Here is a 21,448-nt window from a genome sequence, read left to right on the forward strand (position 1 = left end):
TTAACAAACATGCATATACACGTAAGGGAACAGTGAAGGCAACTTCTACTTCTATCATTATTTACAGTCAAAGCACTCTGTTCTGGAGGATTCAAACATGTACAAGAAATGCTGCTTGCCCTCAAAGACCTATAATAATTATACAACAAAAGTAAATATTTAAATCACTTTGTTTGGGGAAATCAATTCTGTCTATCAAAAATAAGAAGTGTTAGGAAGAACAGAATGATATTTTTAGGTTTCTTTGTTTTATTCTTTCTTCTAAATCTATTACCCTTTTTCACAGTTTGCTAATAAACACAGGCAAATTCTGACACTTTCATAATTCTAAGGAGGCAATGATACAAAAGCTTAACTCAATTAAAAGTTGGCTTTGTTACAGTTAATACAGCCACAAGAGGAAAAATAAATCATAAATGTGAGCAAACAAAAAAATGATTGCTTCTTGTCCTTGGAAAAGTCTGGGGGTACTTTACAAAAGCAATAGGTCCTTCAAACAGAAATTTGGAGCTATCCTTTTACAAGCATCATTGCACATGATTCTGTACAGAAAAGGAAAAGCCTACAAAGCAGCCTTGACAATGGGGAAAGAAAAGAAAGCTAGAGTAGAAAGTATAAGCAAAAAATAAAGAAAAGCAATTTTCGTGACAATTCTTCTAGGAAAATGAAATGCAAATTAGAGAACATATCTGCATATGCTTGAAAAAGAAAAACATTCTTCTAACTTCCAGTCATGCAATTTTCTTTTAATTGTCTAAACTTGGCTTGGGTTACCAATGGGTTTTAATTAAATCTCTGTATAATATCTCCCTTGACTCATGACCTCCTAATAAGTTAAAATGACGTTTGACTATGACACCTATTAACTGAAAAAACAACAGGTTTTAAACCTACCTCCAAAAATCCATTGAAATGATAATTGTGGCATAATTATTAATGATAGACACATGTGGGGACTCCACACATATATCTGTAAGATTCCTGTGTTTTCTTCAACATTTAGTATGTGCTCACTGTAGATACGTCCCAAGAGGTATAATAAAATCTGGAAGAAAATTCAGATACTTTTTAAGTTTTAAATCTGTATAATGTACTGGAAATTGAGACTTTTTTTAAAAAAAAAAGCTAGTCTTTATTAGACTTGCCCTGTGGCATGGGAATATTTCTTTTCTATTGTCACACCTCTGCCCTCTTTTTTCTTCATATCCACCCAGGTCAAGCTGCCAGCACAGGACACGTGAAATCTATATTCTGAGCAACTGAGGCCTGGAGAACTTAAAAATATAATTACACCTGTGAGTTACCTTTGTTTCCATAAATGACCCTCAATGAAAACCACAAGTAAAAAGAGGCCTGAAAGGGCCAATTGGCCCTAATCCTTAATTAAGGATTGGAAAGAGGAACCAGACATTTTTTTAAAGATTGTTCGGTTTGAAAATAGGAAGAAATTTAAAAACTGAATGTGCAAGTTTTCCTGGAATAGCAACAGGTGATATCATCTACCTCCACTAAAGACAATGGCTTATGATAGTAGCTTACGTGTCTAAGCATATCTAAAACATATGTTACTTATCTCAAAATTATCCTGTGATTTATGTAGATCATTTCTCATAATGCCCTGTTATGGACTGAATTGTGCCCCACCCCCAAATTCATATCTTAAAAGCCCTAATCCCCAATGTGACTGTATTTGAGATGGGGACCTTTAAGAAAGTAATTAAGGTTAAATGAGGTCACACGGGTGGCGTCCTGATCCAATTCAACTTATGTCCTTACAAGAAGAGGAAGAGACACCAGAAGTCTCCTTCTCTCATGCACAGGCACTGAGGAAAGGAAAGCAGCCATCAGCAAATGAGGAAGAGAGCTCTCACCAGAACCCAACCCAGATGGACCTTGACCTGGAACTTGCAGCCTCTAGAACGGTGAGTAAATAAATGTCTGCTGTTTAAGCCACACAGCCCATGATATTTTTTGTTATGTCTGCCCAAACAGACTACTGTAAGCCCTATTTTTTTCAGGTACTTACTCATCAAAAAGAATTCCCTGGCTACGACATTTTAAAACAGGGGCAGTCCTTGCATTTCTAATATGATGAAATTCTTCAATGCCACGTTAGAAACCAAATGGTCCTGCTTTACTTAGAGAACACTACTATCATCTTTGGATAAAACTACAGAAGTCACTGAATATTTAAGTAAAAATAGGAGAAAGTGAAAAATAGGTGTTTATCAAGCAGCACAAAAGGAAAAAAAATAACCAAATCAAAGCAATCTTAAAAGCTAAGAATGCTCTTTCAAAGAGAAGTTTAAAGAGAAAGAATGTGCAAAATGAGTCAATATTTTAAATATTATTATATCCATTTATTCAACACACATTTATGGAGCACCTGCTATGTGTCAAGCACTATTCTAGGCATTAGCAATTTTGTGTTGAAAGGATAGATTAGTTCCCTACCCGATGGTGGCACATATCCTAGGAAAGGTTTAATTTGCCTAGACTGAGAAGTAGATGTGAAACAGGAGGGAAGGGGGCAGGGCACAACCTTTAAAAGAATGATAGAGCCATTGGACAGGACAAAAACTGGTTAGAACCAACTAGGTCCAAGATGGTGGAAGATTCAACTTCCAGTGGACCTTGAGCCTCATTATACACTCATTGCAATACATTAGCATACGCTAAATGACACACCCACCAGCACCACGATGGTTCTGAGGCTGACCATAAAAGGCCAAAAAGTAGGCAGTGAACCAATTCCTGGAAATCTCTGCCCATTCCCCCAAACAGTTGGAATCATCCTCCCACCTGTTAGCCTACGAAATGACCCAGCCGATAAAAACTAACCACCCCATATTTCAGGGCCTCTTGGCTTCTGAGATGGCCCACACTGTCTGTGGAGTGTGTTTCTCCCAAGGTCACTCTAGCCTCTTGAGACGGACCACATTCTGTCTATGGAATGTATATCTCTCTAAATAAATCCACTTCTTACCTATCACTTTGCCTCTCACTGAATTCTTTCTGCAATGAGACATAAAGAATCTGAGCTTCATTACGTCCTGAGACCAGGTGTGTGATCTCAATTAAAAGACAGTGGGTTCAAGTCCCAATCTGGGTTTTGGCTGAGTTCAAGTCCTGGCCTGTCAGTGCAAGTCCCAATCTGTCTGAGTTGTGTGGTTTCAGATGGAAAGGCAGGCTCTTTAGTAAAAGAAAAAAAAAAAAAAAAATGAAGAAATGGAGAAAATGACACCCTCAAAGGAATTCAGTCCTTTACTGAACAAGTATATTTAGGTAACTAATTTGTGCTAGAAAATTATGGAATGGAGGAAAGATCTGGGAGTTTTAAGGAAGAAAATCCATGTGATATCTACACAGATCTTAAAAGAGATGTCTGATTAAAATCAATATAGAAAGGTTAGAACTCCTGTAATAATCTCTATTATAAGATGAAACTCACACAATGCTAGAAGGAGTCACTCCTCAAAGTCTCAAAATGGGTATGTTAATCAGTGGTAGTCCTGGGTAAGCCATCCCAGAGCCCGCAGCCTTGGGCAGAGTGAGAAGCCACGGGAAGATCTGTTGGCACAAGAAGTCAATTCATTTGTTTATCAAACTTGGCTCCACGCTAGGCCCTGGGGCTAAAGAGAAAAAGACACAGCCCAGTCTTCATAGAGTTCAGTCCAGGAGGAAGATAGTTCATAATGCAACTCTAGAACCACAATGCCAGGGAGGCGAGAGGAAGAGCGAGGTCATGGGAGAAAAGACAACCTCTGAGCTGAGTATGGCTCGGGAGCGGGTACAATCAGCCTTCCAGACAGACGTTTGAAGTGGATCGGGCTCAGGGTCCAAGAGGGACCCCAGGCTGGAGATCTCAGCTGGCACTAAACCAGGGACAGCCTCATTCCTCGCTAAAGGTTTTACACTTTAACCCAAAGGCCATGGGGAGACATTGATAGGTTTTAAGGAAGAGAGTGACAAGATCAGATGTGCACTTTAAGAACCTTGAAAGAAACCACAAGGAGAACAGCTTACGAGGGAGCAGAGGCAGTAGAATGACAGGTGAGAACGGTCAGAAGACCATTCCCACAACCCAAGCAAGGGATAGGGAGGGCTAAATTAAGGATGTGACAAGAAAGGTAAAGGGCAAAGCATCATTCTTGGCGATACGAAACATAAATTGAAGAAGACATGGATAATCTTCATCTTCACAAAGTTAGAGAGGTAAAACACATACCACATGAAATGTTAATTAAAACCAAAACGTGGAATGCAATGTGTGAAGTCGGTGCTACAGGTAACAGTGCTATTGTCAAAGTACTGTCATGATTCAGAGATTAGAAAGATCGCTACTCCTTGGGGTCTGAATGTGTGCCTGGGATAAGGGGGTGGGAATGTAATTACCAGGTAGTGTGAAATTGTTCCAAACCAGAGGAAAGACTCATGAAAAGCCCAGAACAGAGTAAATAGCCAGGCCTAAAAGAAATGGAAGAAGAGTGTTGAAGGACAGTGAAAGATAAGGTGAAAAATAATTTAGGAGCAGATTGTAGAGGGTCCTTAGCGTCAGAAATTAAGGAGTTTAGGAGATTAGACTTTATCCTACTCAAAGGGGAGGTCCAAGGGAAGTTTTTTAGTGGGTTATAATTAGGGTCATGATGAAAAAGATATTTTGAGTCCTCTGGTGACAGTGTTTAAGATACAATGGAAGGAGCTTAGAGAGCTTGAAAGGAGATAGGGCCAATTAGGAGACCCCTATAATAACTTAGGCAGGATAAGGGCCTGAACACAGCAGGATTGAAAAGAAAGGAATGGGCGGGGGAAAAGGGATTTCACAAAAGAAGGACCTTCAGAAATTGTTTGCTGAATCCTTAATCTCTGTTTCCAAAAAGAAGTCATATGTGTTAGTTCTTTTATTATGGGGGCCCTTCCCAAACCTCCTCTTTAGACAATGCCATTTTACAATGAAAACTCTTGTACTTGCCACGCACAAGTAATTACTGGTCTGGGATGTATTTGTTTCTTTAAGTGACTGTGGCTAAAAAACTGAGGATAAAAAGAAAAGATCAACCTTTGATGTTCTGCCCTAGGTGGAAAAATAAAGCAAAACCAGGTGTAAGGGAAACCACGGATTCAGATGAGAAAGGATGAAGAGGTAATTTTCCGTACATTTTTCTCATGAATATTTTTATAAGTATTCCTCATAGAAATACTTTCCCTAAGGAGAGGTTGTTCAGAGGATCTAATTAGACTGGGTATGTCAAAGTGTTTTGAAACGAATAAACCATTCATACATGTGGTAGGTATTATAAGGAAAATACATGTTATTGCCCTATCACTTTCTTTGACATATTCGATCTCCGCTCTAAAGATAATGCTGCAGACCCTATTACTCAGCAGTGCATCGGAGTCACTGGTTGAGATAAGATGGGGATAAAGCATGGGTCATTAAGGTAACACATAAATTCACTCTGTGAGAATACTAGATTTCAAGGGCTTAAACTGAAACCACTGACCTCATCACTAATCACCTATGTTAACCAGCCCAGTTATGAGTTATAACAAACTGTCTGTTATAACAGAAATAACCATTCTCCTTTCAAACTACTTGGTGTACTAGATTTCACTACTCAAAATCAGAAGATTCCATATCAGTTTTTCATTAGTTATAAAACAGTTACGCTTCTTGTATGAGGAACAAAATTAACAATCTATTTCAATACGGAATGGTGTTTACCTTTCCCACCTTTAAAAGAAAAATTTTATGTTTGCTCAATATAAAAAAAAAAAGAAAGAAAAACTCTATGTCAGTTGTTCGGGTTCATATAAGACCTAATTGCCTCATACACTATAATTTTGCTACCAGTTTACAATTAGCATGCATTTTTCATGCATGAGTTGACCCAATTACATAACAAATTTTGCCTTTGGGGATTTCTCCTGACTGCTTGTCTTCTGTCCACCATACAACTCAATTTCACACCATCAGCAGCTTGAATATGGCCACAGTCAGTCTCTGTCAAAATGATTTATTTAAATTACAAACAGAGACCAGATCCCCAGATAATCAACCCTACCCTCATGCTCACCCTTACACTCAACATAACTTTGAATCAAATCTTTTAATAGTCCATAGACACTGCTATTCAGTTATTAGGCCATGTTTACCTCCAATAATCTAATATTTTTGAAGCTAACTCACAAAATCTCAGGGAACTAAATCAGCAGTATCCACGTGAGCTTATTAATGGGCACATAATTTATTTTGCATTCTAAGAAGTCAACGAAAAATTATGCAGCTGTCTCAAAAAAGCTAAAAATAATTACATTTCAATATCAAATTACAGAGAGACTCTTTTCTATAATGTTAAAAAAAAAAAAAAGAAAGAAAAAAGGCTTCAACCTGAACTTTTCCTGTAAAGCAAGCAAGCATTTCTGGGTATGCTAACTGTGAAAATGGCAGTGAAAAGAGGTATTGGGGAAACAGGATAGATAACTGTACGGATAGATACTTACAGGGTAAGGGACAGAATACAGAGCAGATGAAAACACTATGGTCTATATTGTCTGTGGGCCAGTGATCTAAGGAAAGGGAGTTCTAGAGATTCCCACTGAAGCCAACACACACAGGCACACATGCATGCATACATATACATACGCAGAAGTATTTCCTCTGTGAGTCAAGGCACAAATCTTAACAAATCACATAATGGTATACTTACCATTTCAGTCACTCTGTAAAATACAAGATTTTGTCATCTGGGTTTTTTTTTTTCCCCCTTCCCCTTCACACAATATTTCTCCACCACCTGAAATAAATTAGAAAATAAACATCTAGATTTTATCTACAGCACAAAGATTGTCAAAGTCTCTCGGGGTTGAACTTCATCATTTTATTTCACAATTTATCCTCAGACTGTCTCAGTTAATTGAAAATACAGCTCATATTAGTGTGTAAACAGGCAAACTGAAACACATCAATAATCTTCTTCAGGCTGGACTGAGTCCCTTAGATGTCTGGTGGTGATTCTGCCTTGCTATCCTGCTGCAGATTCCCTGAATGTACTGATTATAAACTTGAAGGTGGTAACCACATGAATTGGAAACAGCCTTTACAATTACCCACACAAGCTAGAGCTAGAAGGACAACGGAGAAAAGGCTTTTTTTAATGTTCAAATGCACAGGAATTCCTCAATTCACATTTGTACGTTGTCCTTTAAGAACATTTTCCTAAAATATCACTAAGTAATGAGGGTGTACTAGGACATTTCTGCCATTTCTGAATTTATGACCTAGAATGTATGACCTAGGGAGGTGGGGTAAGCAATCAGACATCTTCTGGAATTTCATGGAAAATTTTTTTCTTTATTTTGGGAACCAGTTCTTTTTCTTTCCAACCATTCTGTAAATTGTGAAATCCTGCCTCTTTTCTTATTCTTTCTGCAGCTATACTAAGAGAGTAATATAGCAGAAGAATTTTAAATTGCAGCATTTAGTAAGTCTCCAGGTTCAATGTATTGGCATTATAGACACCAAAAGAAAGAAGTTAAGGCTAAACCTGCTCTCACCCTTTTCATCACACACAATTTCAAATTTACAGTTGTATTTCATCCCACACCTCAGTAACATAAACAGACTGAGTAGGCATTTCCAAATGATTTCAAATCTTTGACAAATGAATATGAGAGTGTCTGGAAAATTTTCATAACACTGACACAGACACAAGCAATCAAAAATGCCCATTCATCTGTAACATATTACCCAGAACACCTAGGAGTTGTCATTAAATCCACTGTTTTATGTCTTTATATTTTCCTTAGTCCAAAAGGTATTAAAGGCAGCTTAGAAGGATCCAGACAATATTCAAAGATAAACTAAAAACAAGTAAAAAAATGAAGCAAATGGAAAAATAAAGATCGCAAAGACCCTGACTTAGTTAACCCACCTACATCAACCCACATTAAACCTGGAGCTCAAATCTCATATCCCTTGTGATTTTCAGGATAAGCCCACTCCATCCCAGCATCTCCAGCAGGAAGATGCTGGTGTCTCTTCAGTCTGACCTTCTTCCTCCCAAAACAGACACAATCTAGGCCATTGTCAAAAATTATCTGTCTGGATCTGGCCAATAAATTTCAGTGTTTGGGTTTATGTGAAAGCAATGCAGAAAACTAGACTACCCAGAGTACCACTTTTCAGATTAACTCAAGTTTCTTATGGAAAAAAGATCCTTGAGTAATACGGAAAACCTGTGAGGTCACAGGAAAATTCATGAAGTTGTAGCCTTACAAATGAATAATAAACTCAACAGACCTCAGAATATTTAACAGCTTCCTTTCTTCAAGAGTAAATCCCTAACTCCTTGTGCACTGTTGGTAGGATCGTAAATTGGTGCAGCCACTATGAAAAACAGTATAAAGGTTCCTCAAAAAATTAAAAATAGAACTACCATATTATCCAACAATTCCACTTCTGGGAATATATCCAAAGGAAACAAAAATACTATCTCAAAAAGATATCCGTACTCCCATGCTCATTCACAATAGTGAAAACATGGAAACAACCTAAGTATCCATCAATGGATAAGCAGATAAAGAAGTTCTGAGATATATGTATGTATGTGTATACACACACACACACACACACACACACACACACTGGAATATTATTCAACCATAAAAAACAAGAAAATCCTACCACTTTCAACTATATTGATGGACCTTGAAGGCATTATGCTAAGTGAAATAAGTCAGAGACTTATTGACAAATACTGTATGATCTCACTTATATGTGTAATCTAAAAAACAAAGAAACAAAACACACACCAAACTCATAGGAAAAAAGATCAGTTTTGTGGTTACCAGAGGGGTGGAGAGAGGGAGAACTGGAGGAAGGTGGTCAAAAGGTACAAACTTCCAGTTATAAGATAAATAAGTATTAGGAATGTAATGTACAACATGATGATTATACGTACAACTGCTCTATGATATACAGGAAACTTGTTAAGAGAGTAGATCCTAAGAATTCTCATCACAAAAAGAATTTTTTTTCTTTTCTTTTTATTGTATCTATTTGAGATGACGATGTTAACTAAACCTACTGTGGTAATCACGTCACAATATATGTAAATCAAACCATCACGCTGCACACCTTAAACTTATACAGTAATGTATGTCAATTATTTCTCAGTAAAACTGTTAAGAATAAATCTCTAACAGTAATATTATGACATCTGTATTTTCTTACTGCTATCCAAATAGTAATACGCCTCATCACAGCTAAAAGAACTACTTATAAGACTGCTATCTATGGCTGCTAACATCAAGAAAGTGGCACAAATTTTTTTTTAAAGATGTTATCTAATTTAAATACTTCTAAAAATCAGCACTGTCTATATTACAGGCTTAATCTAAATAGTATTTTGCATATACTGCTATGCATATGATAAATATAGATTTATACGTACCTGGGTTATAATGGTTTTTTGCATAATTAAGAATGGATCTGCAAACAGCCTCTGGTATTGAATAAAATGTATATTCCTGCTAATGATAAAGGTTGGTGAAATGATCAGTTCTTTTCTTATTAAATATGAATAATGACTTAATTTGAATATAAATTAAAAGGCTTACCTTTGAATCAACTGCAATCCTTACGTTAGCTGTCATGTAGATGTCTTAAGTAGAAATGTTTAGTTCTTTTTGAAATAAATTTGTGATAGTTGAAGATTTATGATGTAACTTTGTTTTATGCAGCATTATTTTTATTTTTTAAAAAAGCTTCTCCAAAAGTAATCCAAAAAAAGAAACATTACTGAATGTAACTGCCAGTGGGACATATCTCTAATTTGCATTTTAAAAAACAAAAATAGGGTTTTGATTTAAGGAAAGAAATGAAGGGGAAGAAAGACGATGGACTCAATCTTCAGTATTAATGATTAGTGGGGTTGTTAGGATGGGGTAGAAAAACTAAGGGACAAAAGCCATGAATCCTTAAAATTCAACCCTTTCTCTTCAAACAAAAAAGTCCTTACTGAAATAAAATGTCCATTTAAAGAGCAAACAATGGATAAACCTTAGGGAATATGGCAAAACAAAGTCTCTGCTCTGCCTCCTCTCACTCCCTAAATAAATTTTTAAAATACTGAATAATTCTGTTTTTGAACTTTTGACACATAAAATTCTTTCTCAGATTATAGCCTATGATTCTATCTGCAAATTGTTACTATATATATGTATATTATTATGATGGCCAAATACTAGTGAGTTTAAAACAATCTGCTAATTAAAAATTTCCTAGAAATTAATGCTACGTAACTTAAAACATCTCGACACACAAATTTTGGTGATTGTACAAGTGACACACAAAATAGACTTCTCGTGAAAAATGGTATGCCTCTTGCATATTTGCTCATACTTTTATATCACGTACACAGTTGTTGATTTTCTTTCATATTTCCTCTTGAATACCTAACACTGAGTTAATTTTTTTCTGGAAAAAAATTCATTTTGACGCACTTCATATAATACTTTAGAAGAAACATAATTACCACTTTTAATAAGTACTCGGTTAACAATTTTGGTCCCTAATATGTTTTGAACTTCTGTTAGTCTCAATTTTCTTTTTCAAGAAAACACTATTACTGAACAAGACGCAGCTTTCAAATCCAAAGCAACTTCATAGGTAAATGTTTATTTCAAAAATTAGATGTAATATGCCATTTCAACAAATATCTGATTTAAAATATGAAATCTTAAATATACACAATTAGCAAATATGAGATTTCTCCAGATAGCTAACCTTATATGTATACATTGTATACTATCCCAGTGCAAAAAGTTAACTGATGGCTTTAATATTTACCTATACAAGTCCTATTTTGGAAAAATTCAAAAGCTGAGAATCATTCAAGAAGAAATAAGATGCTAAATTACAATAATGTCTTTTAATAGCAATATTATTATTTCTAAATACACAATTAATTTATTTAATTAAATTGATTTACTAAATAATTTACTAGATAAATCAGTTTAATAAATAAGTTAAAAGTGTATTCAGAAATACACAGGCATACCTCAGAGATATTGCATGTTCAGTTCCAAAACAGCTCAATAAAGCAAATATCACAATAAAGCAAGTCCCATGAATTTTCTGGCTTCCCAGTGCATATAAAAGTTATGTTTATACTATACTGTCGTCTATTAAGTGTGCGATAGCATTATGTTTAAAAAAATGTACCTACCTTAATTTAAAATACATTATTGCTAAAAAATGCTAACCATAATCTGACAATACGGGGTTGCCACAAACCTTCTGTTTGTAAAAAACACATTATCTGTGAAGTGTAATAAAGCAAAGCATGATAACAGGTATGCCTGTAGTCACTGCTATTCAAGTGTTAGGTTCTTGATAACTGTGATGAAATCAAAGGGAAGGAGTTTAAAAGGTTAACTTGGCATATTTTCTGAGGATACTGAGTACTGCTTGCATCCCATAGCAATAAGAACACTTCCAAGTTGCCCAATTTCACTTTCTCACCAGAAATACAAGTTAGGGTATTACATCACTGAACAAAAGGTCACCTACATTACTGATTTGTTCCTGAGTCCTCTTCAGCCTCTGTAGTTCAGGAGTGTCTGTAACAATGCTGAAGCCCCTTCCTTTGCTTTCTTCAAAATCTCTTTTGTACTTGACCTAACAGAAATAGAAGTGAAAGAAAGAAAGGAAGAAAAAGAAAAGTAAGCAAAAGAATCACAAATCCCACTCAGGATAGACGGGGGCCATATAAGCTGCTAAAACTGGAAGCAGAGTCTCCAGGAACAGCTCTGTTAGCAGGTGGCGCAGTGCATAGCTAGACTGCTTGGTTTGTGTTCCAGCAACCACTGTGTGACCTTAGGCAAGTTACTCAACCACTCTGTGCCTCGGTGGTCTCGTTTGTAAAATGGTGATGATAACAACAATAATAGTATTTAAACAATGCTATTTAGTAGGCTGAAAGATAAGATCAAATGTCTTAATTCACATACCTAGCCCACAAGAAGCAAGCAAGTACTCCATAATAGTTATTATTATCATCATTAATAGTTATACTAAAACTGACAAAAATGTAGAAAAAGAAAGTTAAATTTGCTCCCATGGCTTGTCTTGTCAGTGAGAAAGCATCATTTTGAGCCTGGACAGCACTATGGAGGAGGGAGACATACAACATGATCAACAGCAGCCCTGTCCTAACAAAGTTTTCATTCTGTTTCATAAGGCAAAGCATATGGATATGATTATACAATGTTGCACTGCCAAACGCTGACTATGTAAATGCTTACGAAAATATTTATAGAACAGGCCACACCTAGAGATTAAAAGGCTTCAAGCGCATGCCCTTGGCATACTGTGTGAGGTACCTAAGTTTTTTTCAGTATTTAAACATATTTCTTTTCTAATTACAACCCGGTGAGGCTGAATTTTACAGTTTCCTCAGGGGATTGGAATAGCTAGTGCTTAATCTTACTAGGGCCCCACCTCCTATTATTAGCATAATGACAATAACTGTCACACCAGTTAAATATCCTGCTTGTTAATGACTGAGATGGTTACATCACTTGGACTGGTCTTATTTCTTTAAAAGGCTAGATATCAAGACATATGGAAACATATTTTTGATAACTCATATAATCCCCATTTTCACATTCATAATTATCAGCTTCAAATTAAAACTTAAATTAATAATTAACATTTAGGGTAGCTAATAAAAATGATTCTGTAAATGCTACTTTCTATATAAATTTGAAAAGTCTCCTTAATTGATCATGGAATGACTGTTCTTGTTGAGTCGTGTTTGTATTTAAATACTCAATTCTCTCAGGCATTACTGTCCGTGAGGCTACTGGAAGATTTCCTTTTACCTGAAGAGCTTAAAAAAAAAAAACCTCAGATGACAATAAATAAAAAGAAACAGATACTCTCATCACTTTTAGCCTAAGAATATCTAATTTTCCCTCCACGTTTCGTTTAAATGTATAAAAGTACTAAAACCCTTACTTTATTTCCATAAGTAAAAGGTCAAATAAACCACATTATTTTTCTTCTACAGAAAATGCTGAATGAGGTTAGCCTTCTAACTCTCAATCTCCCAGCATGTGTGAAGATACACACCAGTACATTCTCAGTGTTTTATGCCTAACCAAGCAGGGAAGACATTTAGCTTTGCTTGAAGTAAGCACTAAGGTGCAGAGCAGTAGAATAATAAAAGTAAGAAAGACGGCAAGGTTATAGCAGCAACAGGAATGAAGAAATAAGAAGAAAAATCTATAAGCCAAGTTCTAACATCCCTAACACCAATTTCAGAGAAGACACAATCACATATTCTTTTTGTGATTAGCCTGGGGTTTTTTTTTTTTAATGGCAATTTCCAAAGAAAGAACTGAAAAGAAAAAAACATTAAATTTTGGAATCGTAACTTTTGAGTTAATTACCATTTAAGTGTCCTTTCCACATTCACAAGACACATAAGAATCATCTGATTTGGGCTTGCCACATTAAATGACCAGTTTTGAATAGTATACAATCACTTCCATAACTGGATTGCCGAGTTTTAGAAGATGTTTAATCCTTTTTTAATGGGGTGATCCACAACCAAGCCTCCTATACTCTTAGCATCAACTCAAGCACCAATCCACCCAGTAAATCTTTCCTGCACACAGGGAGCCTTGGAGCCCTTAGTCAGTTCCTCTCTTTTCTGTACTCCCAGCCACTTACATCCTATCTCTCTACTTAGGTCTAATTTTAAATGTTATATCTGATGGTTTGCCAGGTATGCATAGTCTGATTCTGAGAGACAAGTGGATATAAAAATAAAAAGAGCTCAAAGGTCAGAGGGAGGTAAGAGGATTCCTCCCTTCAGTCTCATGTGTTTCCTCTGCCCTCACAACATGACCCCATCCAGCCAGTGAGAGCACTGCACCCTGGACCCTGGAATCGGCCCACACACTGAATCTGGTGTGTGTCCAAGAGCCCCAGATCTAGGACTTTGGTAGGAACTCTTGGGAAAGGGGTGCTCTTTCTCCACGGTCTGGCTAGTTTAGCAAGCTGTAAAACTGAAGCTGCTGGCCATAATTTGGCCACTACCCAATGAGGATGAAGCCAACACACAGGCAAGCAAAGCAAGAGATCATGAGAGACTCCTGACAACATCATTCGAGCACCTGGATCTAACTCTTCCTAAAGCCAGAACCACCAGGCTTACCAGTTAAGTGAGCTAATATCTCTCCTTTCAATAACCAAAAGAATTCTGATTAATACACAACCCCTAACATGCCTACAACGTATACACATGTACAGCGAGTTTCCCAGAATTGTTAACGTGTGAATTTCTCCTCATTTACTTCTACGCTCTGGTTCTTTCTATTTGTGACACAAGATGTACGAGTTTATAAAAATAGGGGATTGTATCAGGGAAAAAGCATTGCTTTAGCGGACAAGAGCCTAGATTTCACATCCCATCCCTGTCACTTACCAGTCACCTCACAGGCCTCCTAGCTTCTCTGAGCCAAAGTTTCCTCATTTCTAATTAGAGATTCTGATAAATTCTTAACTAATAAGGCTGTAGGGACTGAATGAGATAAATCACAGGGAAGAACCTTAGAAGGTATAAGGTATTGTGCAAATGCCCAGCATTATCATCATCGTATTAGTTTTGCTTGACTTGAAAGGGTTACCCAGTGTCTGTCATAGAACATCAAAAAGAACAGTCCTAGGGCTTCCCTGGTGGCGCAGTGGTTGGGAGTCCGCCTGCCGATGCAGGGGTCACGGGTTCGTGCCCCGGTCCGGGAAGATCCCACATGCCGCGGAGCGGCTGGGCCCATGAGCCATGGCCGCTGAGCCTGCGCGTCCGGAGCCTGTGCTCTGCAACGGGAGAGGCCACGGCAGTGGGAGGCCCGCGTACCGCAAAAAAAAATAAAAAAAGAAAGGGAAGAAGGGAGGGAGCAGGGGAGAGAGAAAGAAGGGGAGTAGAAGCAGACAACAGGAGTGTGGCCCAGACCCAGAGGTAAGAGAGGAACCCCATATTCAGGGACTGAAAATGCCTCCGTTTGGCTGAAGAAGGGGGAAGAGCTGGAAGATTAAGCTAAGAAACACAGATCTAGATGAGATTTAGAAAGAAATTGCTAGCCATAGTGCTTATCTTAGTCCATTGGGGTTGATATAACAAAAAAGCCATTGACTGGGTGGCTTACAAGCAACAAAAATTTATTTCTCACAGTTCTAGAGGCTGAAAAATCAAAGATCAAGGTGCAAGCAGATTCGGTGTCTGGTGAGAGCCTGCTTCCTGGTTCACAGATGGCCATCTTCTCACTGTAACCTCGCATGGAGCGAGGGATGAGGGAGCTCTCTGGGGTCTCTTCTATTAGGGCACGAATCCCATTTATGAGTGCTCTACCCTCATGACCAAATTACCTCCCAAAGGCCCCACCTCCTAATATCATCACATTGGGGATTAGGTTAAAACATATGAACTTTGGGAGGATACAAACATTCAGTCCATCGCAGTGCTCGTATATATTAACATTAACTCAAAAAGTATTCACTGAGCCTCCTATAAGCTGCTCTTAGAAACTCCTGCTCTGTCCCCATTAAAAATGCCTTTTCTTCCCTATGCTTCAGCATTGGCTATAAAATTATCACCTCTGGTCTCCTGTTAAAGAAAAATCATGAGCACGTGAATAGGAAAAGAATCTCAAGGCCAGGAATTCAGTGGATATTTTCAGTCAGCTTAAAGACAAAACTTGGGTCTTCCATGAAGTGGCAAGTGACTTAGTCAGTGGCCATCACAGGCAGAAAGTTAAATTAGTCCCTCTAAATGTCTTCATCTTCATGAAGCTGTTTCACTATGTTGGCAAATAATGAAATGAGGCAAAAAGGCAAGAAAGGAGAAATCGAGAAGAGGATGAAAGGGATTCCAAACGTGGATTAATGAGCAATAGTAGCAGTACAAGAGAATTCTTGGCGAATCACAATAGACCAGAGGGCTAAGAATAATCCAGGGGCAGAAGAGGAAGCAAAAAGAGAACGGTATTTAGCCTTAAAGCAGCTTACCTTGTCCGATTATGTTTAACGGAAGCCTAAAATCCACAGGCATGTTTATTACTGACTGATGTTATTCTGCTCTTTATGTCACACATTTTAAAGCCTCCATCTGATACAATAAAATCAGGGACCAATTTTATGATCTTTCATGACATGATGGATACTTTACTTTTCTTCCACGGGAGTTGTGAGGGTCGTGTCATTTTTAAACTACATGCAGAATTCTTAGTTTGATTTGCAAAATTCAGCACTCAATTATGTCCCATCTTGTATAGTTCAGTAGATTTCAAAGTGCTGGAGAATGTGTACCATATGCTTCCTTCTATCTCATTGCATTTTGCTTGGTGCTAAGCATGTATTAAAAGCTTAATAACTGTTTCATGATTGATTACTATCAAGTTTTATATCTTTAATGTCTAAAATGCAGAAAATTGGCTAATCTTACAATGCTAGATGGGAATTAAACAACTACAAAGGAAAATCTGATTAAGGGATATTTTTTAAGGTGAAGTTAATTTTAACAAATGTTAAGTCAAATGAGCTCAAAAGTGAATTTGTTTTTTATAAATTAATCTCATAATTTGTAAATTTATGGTTAATTAAGTAAAATTAAAATTTTAATTACCTTTTTAAACATAATTAAAAGGCATTAAAAATAATTTTCATAGATTTCTAAGCCTTCAATCAGCCTTCCACTGTATTTGCAGAGGTACTTACTGAATATTTACAGATTTGTCAGTATTCTAGGTATATTCACAATCCAACTTGATCAGTTTCGGAGTTCCTTCACTTTAAAAACATTGAAATCTACATTTTATTCTAAACAAGTGCTCCGAATACATAATAAAAAGCATATCTTAATTAATTTCTCAATAAGCTAAGAAAATTAAAAATCACTCCTAAGACACTAAAGTGTAGCTTAGACGTTAACGGCTCAGGTTTAGGATTTTGACAAACTCATCTTGGGCCCCGGCTCCACCTCTTAATAGCTGTGTGACCTTAAGCAGGTTACTTAATCTCTCTGAGCCTCAGTTTCCCTGTGTACAAAATAAGCATAACTGTAGTAACAGCACTGACAGTACGTTTGTGAGAATTAAATAAGATGATGATAATAATGCCTGCCATCTATTAACTCTCTATTACATCCCAGGCACTGCACCGAGTGGTTTATATATCATGCAAGCAGAGCCAGGGTGGGAAGGCTGGCAGCTAATGTGTAAGGAGGGCTGAGCACTCAACTCCTGTAAGCATGTGTTAACTTACAGTACCTAAACACCTAGAGAACGCTTCCTACCACATGGCCCAGGCACTGTGCCACCTGTACCTGGAAGCTCCTTCAGCCTTTTTAAGATCAAAAGAGAATATGAATAAATAAAAGAAAAAGAAATTAAAATACGCTTCACCTATATTATCTTCAGATAAATCCTAGCAGGTACACAATTTAGTGCTCATTTTTATTGATGAAGGGCGGGAGTTTGAGGTGACAGCTAACGGGAGGCAGAAGTCTCTCTCTGGCATCTCCCCAGATACTATCTTTCAATTCATCGGACAATGAAAAAAAATGCCAAAATGAAAAAAATCAAACTGAACACATATAAGATATAAACAATGTCCTGTAAATAATTAAAGAGGAAAGTGGAAGCAATTGAGTATTTTTAAAAACTAATTTAAAAATTTTAAACACTAAAACTTTAGCTAGTTCATTATCTGTAATGGAATCTGTGGTGCCGTAAAAGGGACAAAAATTATCACCCAAAGTAAAGTTTATCACAGCCCATACTTTTCACCCGAAATGTTTTCAGGTCTTTCTTTTGAAGGAAACACTTGTTTAAATTTTCTATTAGTAAGAATCAGGCCAGGGGGAGAAGGTCATTGCCAAAACTCTGGTACAGGCATACCTTGGAGATACTGTGGTTTCTGTTCCAGATCACTGCTATAAAGCAAGTCCCATGAATTTTTTGGTTTCCCGGTGCCTATAAATTTATGTTTACACTACACTGTAGTCTATTAAATATGCAATAGCATTACGTCTAAAAAAACAACGTACGTATTTTAATTAAAAAATAATTTATTGCTAAAAAATGCTAACCATCATCTGAGCCTTCAGTGAGTCTTCATAGTAACATCACAGATCACTAATCACAGACCATCATAACAAATACAATAATGAAAATGTCTGAAATATTGTGAGAGTTACCAAAACGTGACACAGAGACATGAAGTGAGCAAATGCTGTCAGAAAAATGGTGCCAACACACTTGCTTGACATGGGGTCGCCACAAACCTTCAATTTGTAAAAAACGCAGTATCTCCAAAGTGCAGTAAAGCAAAGCACAATAAAACGACGTATGCCTGTACTGACGGAACGATTGATTCCAACCAAAAAATCATATCTACGCTGATGAAGAAAACTGGTGCCTAAAATATACACATGTAATGCATATTTCACCGAGAATCTCACAACAGAAAAATGTAACTGACCCACCAAGTTCTACCTGTGAGCTATAAAGTACTCTGGGGAGAACATTAAGTATTTGGTGATGATGATTAACTTTTCCAGGAAACTAAAGTACCATCCAATTAACTATTCAGGTACTAAAGAAACAAAACACAATTAATATTCTAAGACCTGATTTAGTCCTGAAGAGTAATTGACTCATAGAGCCTGACTCAATGATTTATGTTGCCATGTTACTTTTTAAATAACATATAATAATTCAGACAATTTATGAATTTTGATTTCTGGACACGTGTTCTCTTAACTATTAATCCTTTAGAGAGAACCAGTCTCATCCCATTACATGATTATGTTTTTTAAATACAAATGGCCTAATTCACACACAGAGTAGAATATTATTCAAATTATTTTGAACCAGAAGATATCATGCAACTTTAAATTAAGGAGAGGATGGATAAGAAGTTACAACGGGGAACATTCCTGTGTGCACATTCTGAATTATAAAGTATTAGAAAATGGGTAATTTCCAGTGAGGATAAAGCTAATTAGCCAATCAGTCATTCAGAAAAGAAAGCTACATTCAAACTACAGTAAAGAGATAAGGATAAAATCAAGAATCAAGCAAATGTAAACAAACAGAGCTGAACTAACACAAAACAGTCATGAAAGTGAAAGTAACCGGTTCTTAATCTCAGAGCCACAGCTGATGAAAGTGACAGATGATCCCTCACCCCCAAGCTTTTCTTACATACGCCTGCTTCCTAACAGATTGATATTGTCGTTAAAATTGGCCCTAACAACCCTCCCACACCTGCAATAGCATTATCCATCAGGCAACATCGACTGTTTTTCTGTAAGAAAACATGCTTCTTCCACTTCTACAAAAACTCGGGGGGAAGGAGAATAAAAACTATAACAGCAAAAACAAAGGAAAAAAGAATGCAGAAGAAGAAAAAATCTAAATACATTATACACTTAATATGCACACAAATGACACTGAGAATAGCTTCCACGATAGATAGTTTTCGCCACCCAGAAAAAACCATGGATCTCAGCAAGGCTTTTGTTTTGTTTTGTTTTGTTTTGTTTTGTTTGTTTTGTTTCGTTTGCGGTACGCGGGCCTCTCACTGTTGTGGCCTCTCCCGTTGCAGAGCACAGGCTCCGGACGCGCAGGCTCAGCGGCCATGGCTCACGGGCCCAGTCGCTCCGCGGCATGTGGGATCCTCCCGGACCGGGGCACGAACCCGCGTCCCCTGCACCGGCAGGCGGACTCTCAACCACTGCGCCACCAGGGAAGCCCCTCAGCAAGGCTTTTTAATCAAAAGAAATTGAATTTTCAATTTCAATTTCAATTTGAAATCAAAAGGATTGAATTTTAAGATTCAATCCTTAATATGGAATTTTGTTTAAAACATAAATTTCCCAGGAATGTTTACAGGTTATTAACATACCTATACTACAACTAGAAACGTAGTCCTAATTCAGGTCATGCACAGGGAAGAGACTATGAGAAATAAATACGTGAGCAATGCTAAAGAATGAAGTGAAGAATTATGGCTACTTATGCTTCTTAGTTAAGAGTGAGAGCGTCACACTGATTACAGGTGTCAGTTTTGAGAAATGCTGGCTAGTTGCCTCCCTGCTATGTTATAGCAGCTATGATTTATTAAAGAGCTACAAGGTAGCAGACATTATACTAGGCATTTGACAGATTATCCTGCTCAGTCTTCAAAATCACTGTAAAAGAGATGTTTATTTACCACTTTCTACACATGAGAAATGTAATGGAGACGACTATTGTTTGGTCCGCCCCCAACCTCCTTCTGGTAACGGTCCCGGGCCCCATTCACCCATGTAGGTCTTTTCAAGAGCTGTCGTTTCCCTACAGGACACACTTCCTTAACCGCCAAGGATCATTCCAAAGGCAGTCAGTCATCTAGCCCAAGCTAGTCCAAGTCCAGATGTTGAGGGGGTTTGGGAATTGAGATCCAAAGTGCAGAATGAGTCTCTCCCTCTGGCAAGTAAAACTCTAAGACGTGGGCTTCCCTGGCGGTGCAGTGGTTGAGAGTCCGTCTGCCGATGCAGGGGACATGGGTTCGTGCCCCGGTCCGGGAGGATCCCACATGCCGCGGAGCGGCTGGGCCCGTGAGCCATGGTCGCTGAGCCTGCACGTCCGGAGCCTGTGCCCCGCAATGGGAGAGGCCACAACAGTGAGAGGCCCGCGTACAGCCAAAAAAAAAAAAAAAAACCTCTAAGACATAAAACTTTGGAACTGTCGACAGCCAGGCTTGCCACCACCAGAACCCAAAGGGGCAGATGCAGCCCACCTGCCAAAAAGAGTCCTGACCTGCTGACTTTTGAGTCCTGATTCACACTGTTCCTGAAGCTGAAACAGGCACATTCCTGTCCATAGATTTGTGTACCTTGATATTCTCAAATTATCATTTTGTCCAAGTGAATGAGGGTTGGGTTTTCCATCTCTTACAGCCCAGAATCCCAGCCAATACAGGAAACTGTGACTTGGTGATTAAGGCACAAGTCTAACATCACCGCCTGGTGAGCAGTAGAGTCAGGATTCAAAGCCAGATCTGCCGTCTTGAAAGCCTTGGCTCTTTCTAGCCTATCATGCCACGAGATGGTAATTCAAACACTTGGTAAACTTCGAAGACCTTCACTTGGACTGAAATGTAATTTTGATGAAAATACTCAGTATTTCTTTAAAAAGACTAGATTTTAAACAACAGTGTAAATATCTTAATGTTTAAATTTTCTCACGTTACATACATTATCCCGTACTGGATCTCTAATGCTTACAAACACTGCCAGTTAGGTGCTCAGTTAGGCGTTCACCAAATGAGTAAGAAGCTAAGGTAACCACTTCAAAATGAAGCTTTAACATGATTGCCTTCTTAAGCATCAACTTA

At 37.6% G+C, this 21,448-nt stretch overlaps 1 protein-coding gene and 1 long non-coding RNA gene across 11 annotated transcripts in view; both read right to left on the reverse strand.

Annotated features, from left to right (window-relative positions):
• NEBL (nebulette) overlaps positions 1-21,448 on the reverse strand; it is a 522,125-nt gene that overhangs the window by 152,004 nt on the left and 348,673 nt on the right. For all 10 annotated transcript variants that reach the window (XM_079913284.1, XM_079913283.1, XM_079913279.1 and 7 more), the window contains one exon: positions 11,576-11,683. In XM_079913284.1, the coding sequence (XP_079769410.1) occupies positions 11,576-11,683 (108 nt within the window). The remainder of the gene's footprint in view (positions 1-11,575; positions 11,684-21,448) is intronic.
• LOC307182125 lies at positions 945-10,187 on the reverse strand. Its single transcript, XR_013827127.1, has 3 exons — positions 9,456-10,187; positions 6,711-6,797; positions 945-1,045 (listed from the first exon to the last, which is right to left on the reverse strand). It is a non-coding gene; the product is annotated as an uncharacterized lncRNA (long non-coding RNA).

The sequence above is a fragment of the Stenella coeruleoalba genome (genome assembly GCF_951394435.1).
Source record: "Stenella coeruleoalba genome assembly, chromosome: 2".
NCBI lineage: Eukaryota > Metazoa > Chordata > Mammalia > Artiodactyla > Delphinidae > Stenella > Stenella coeruleoalba.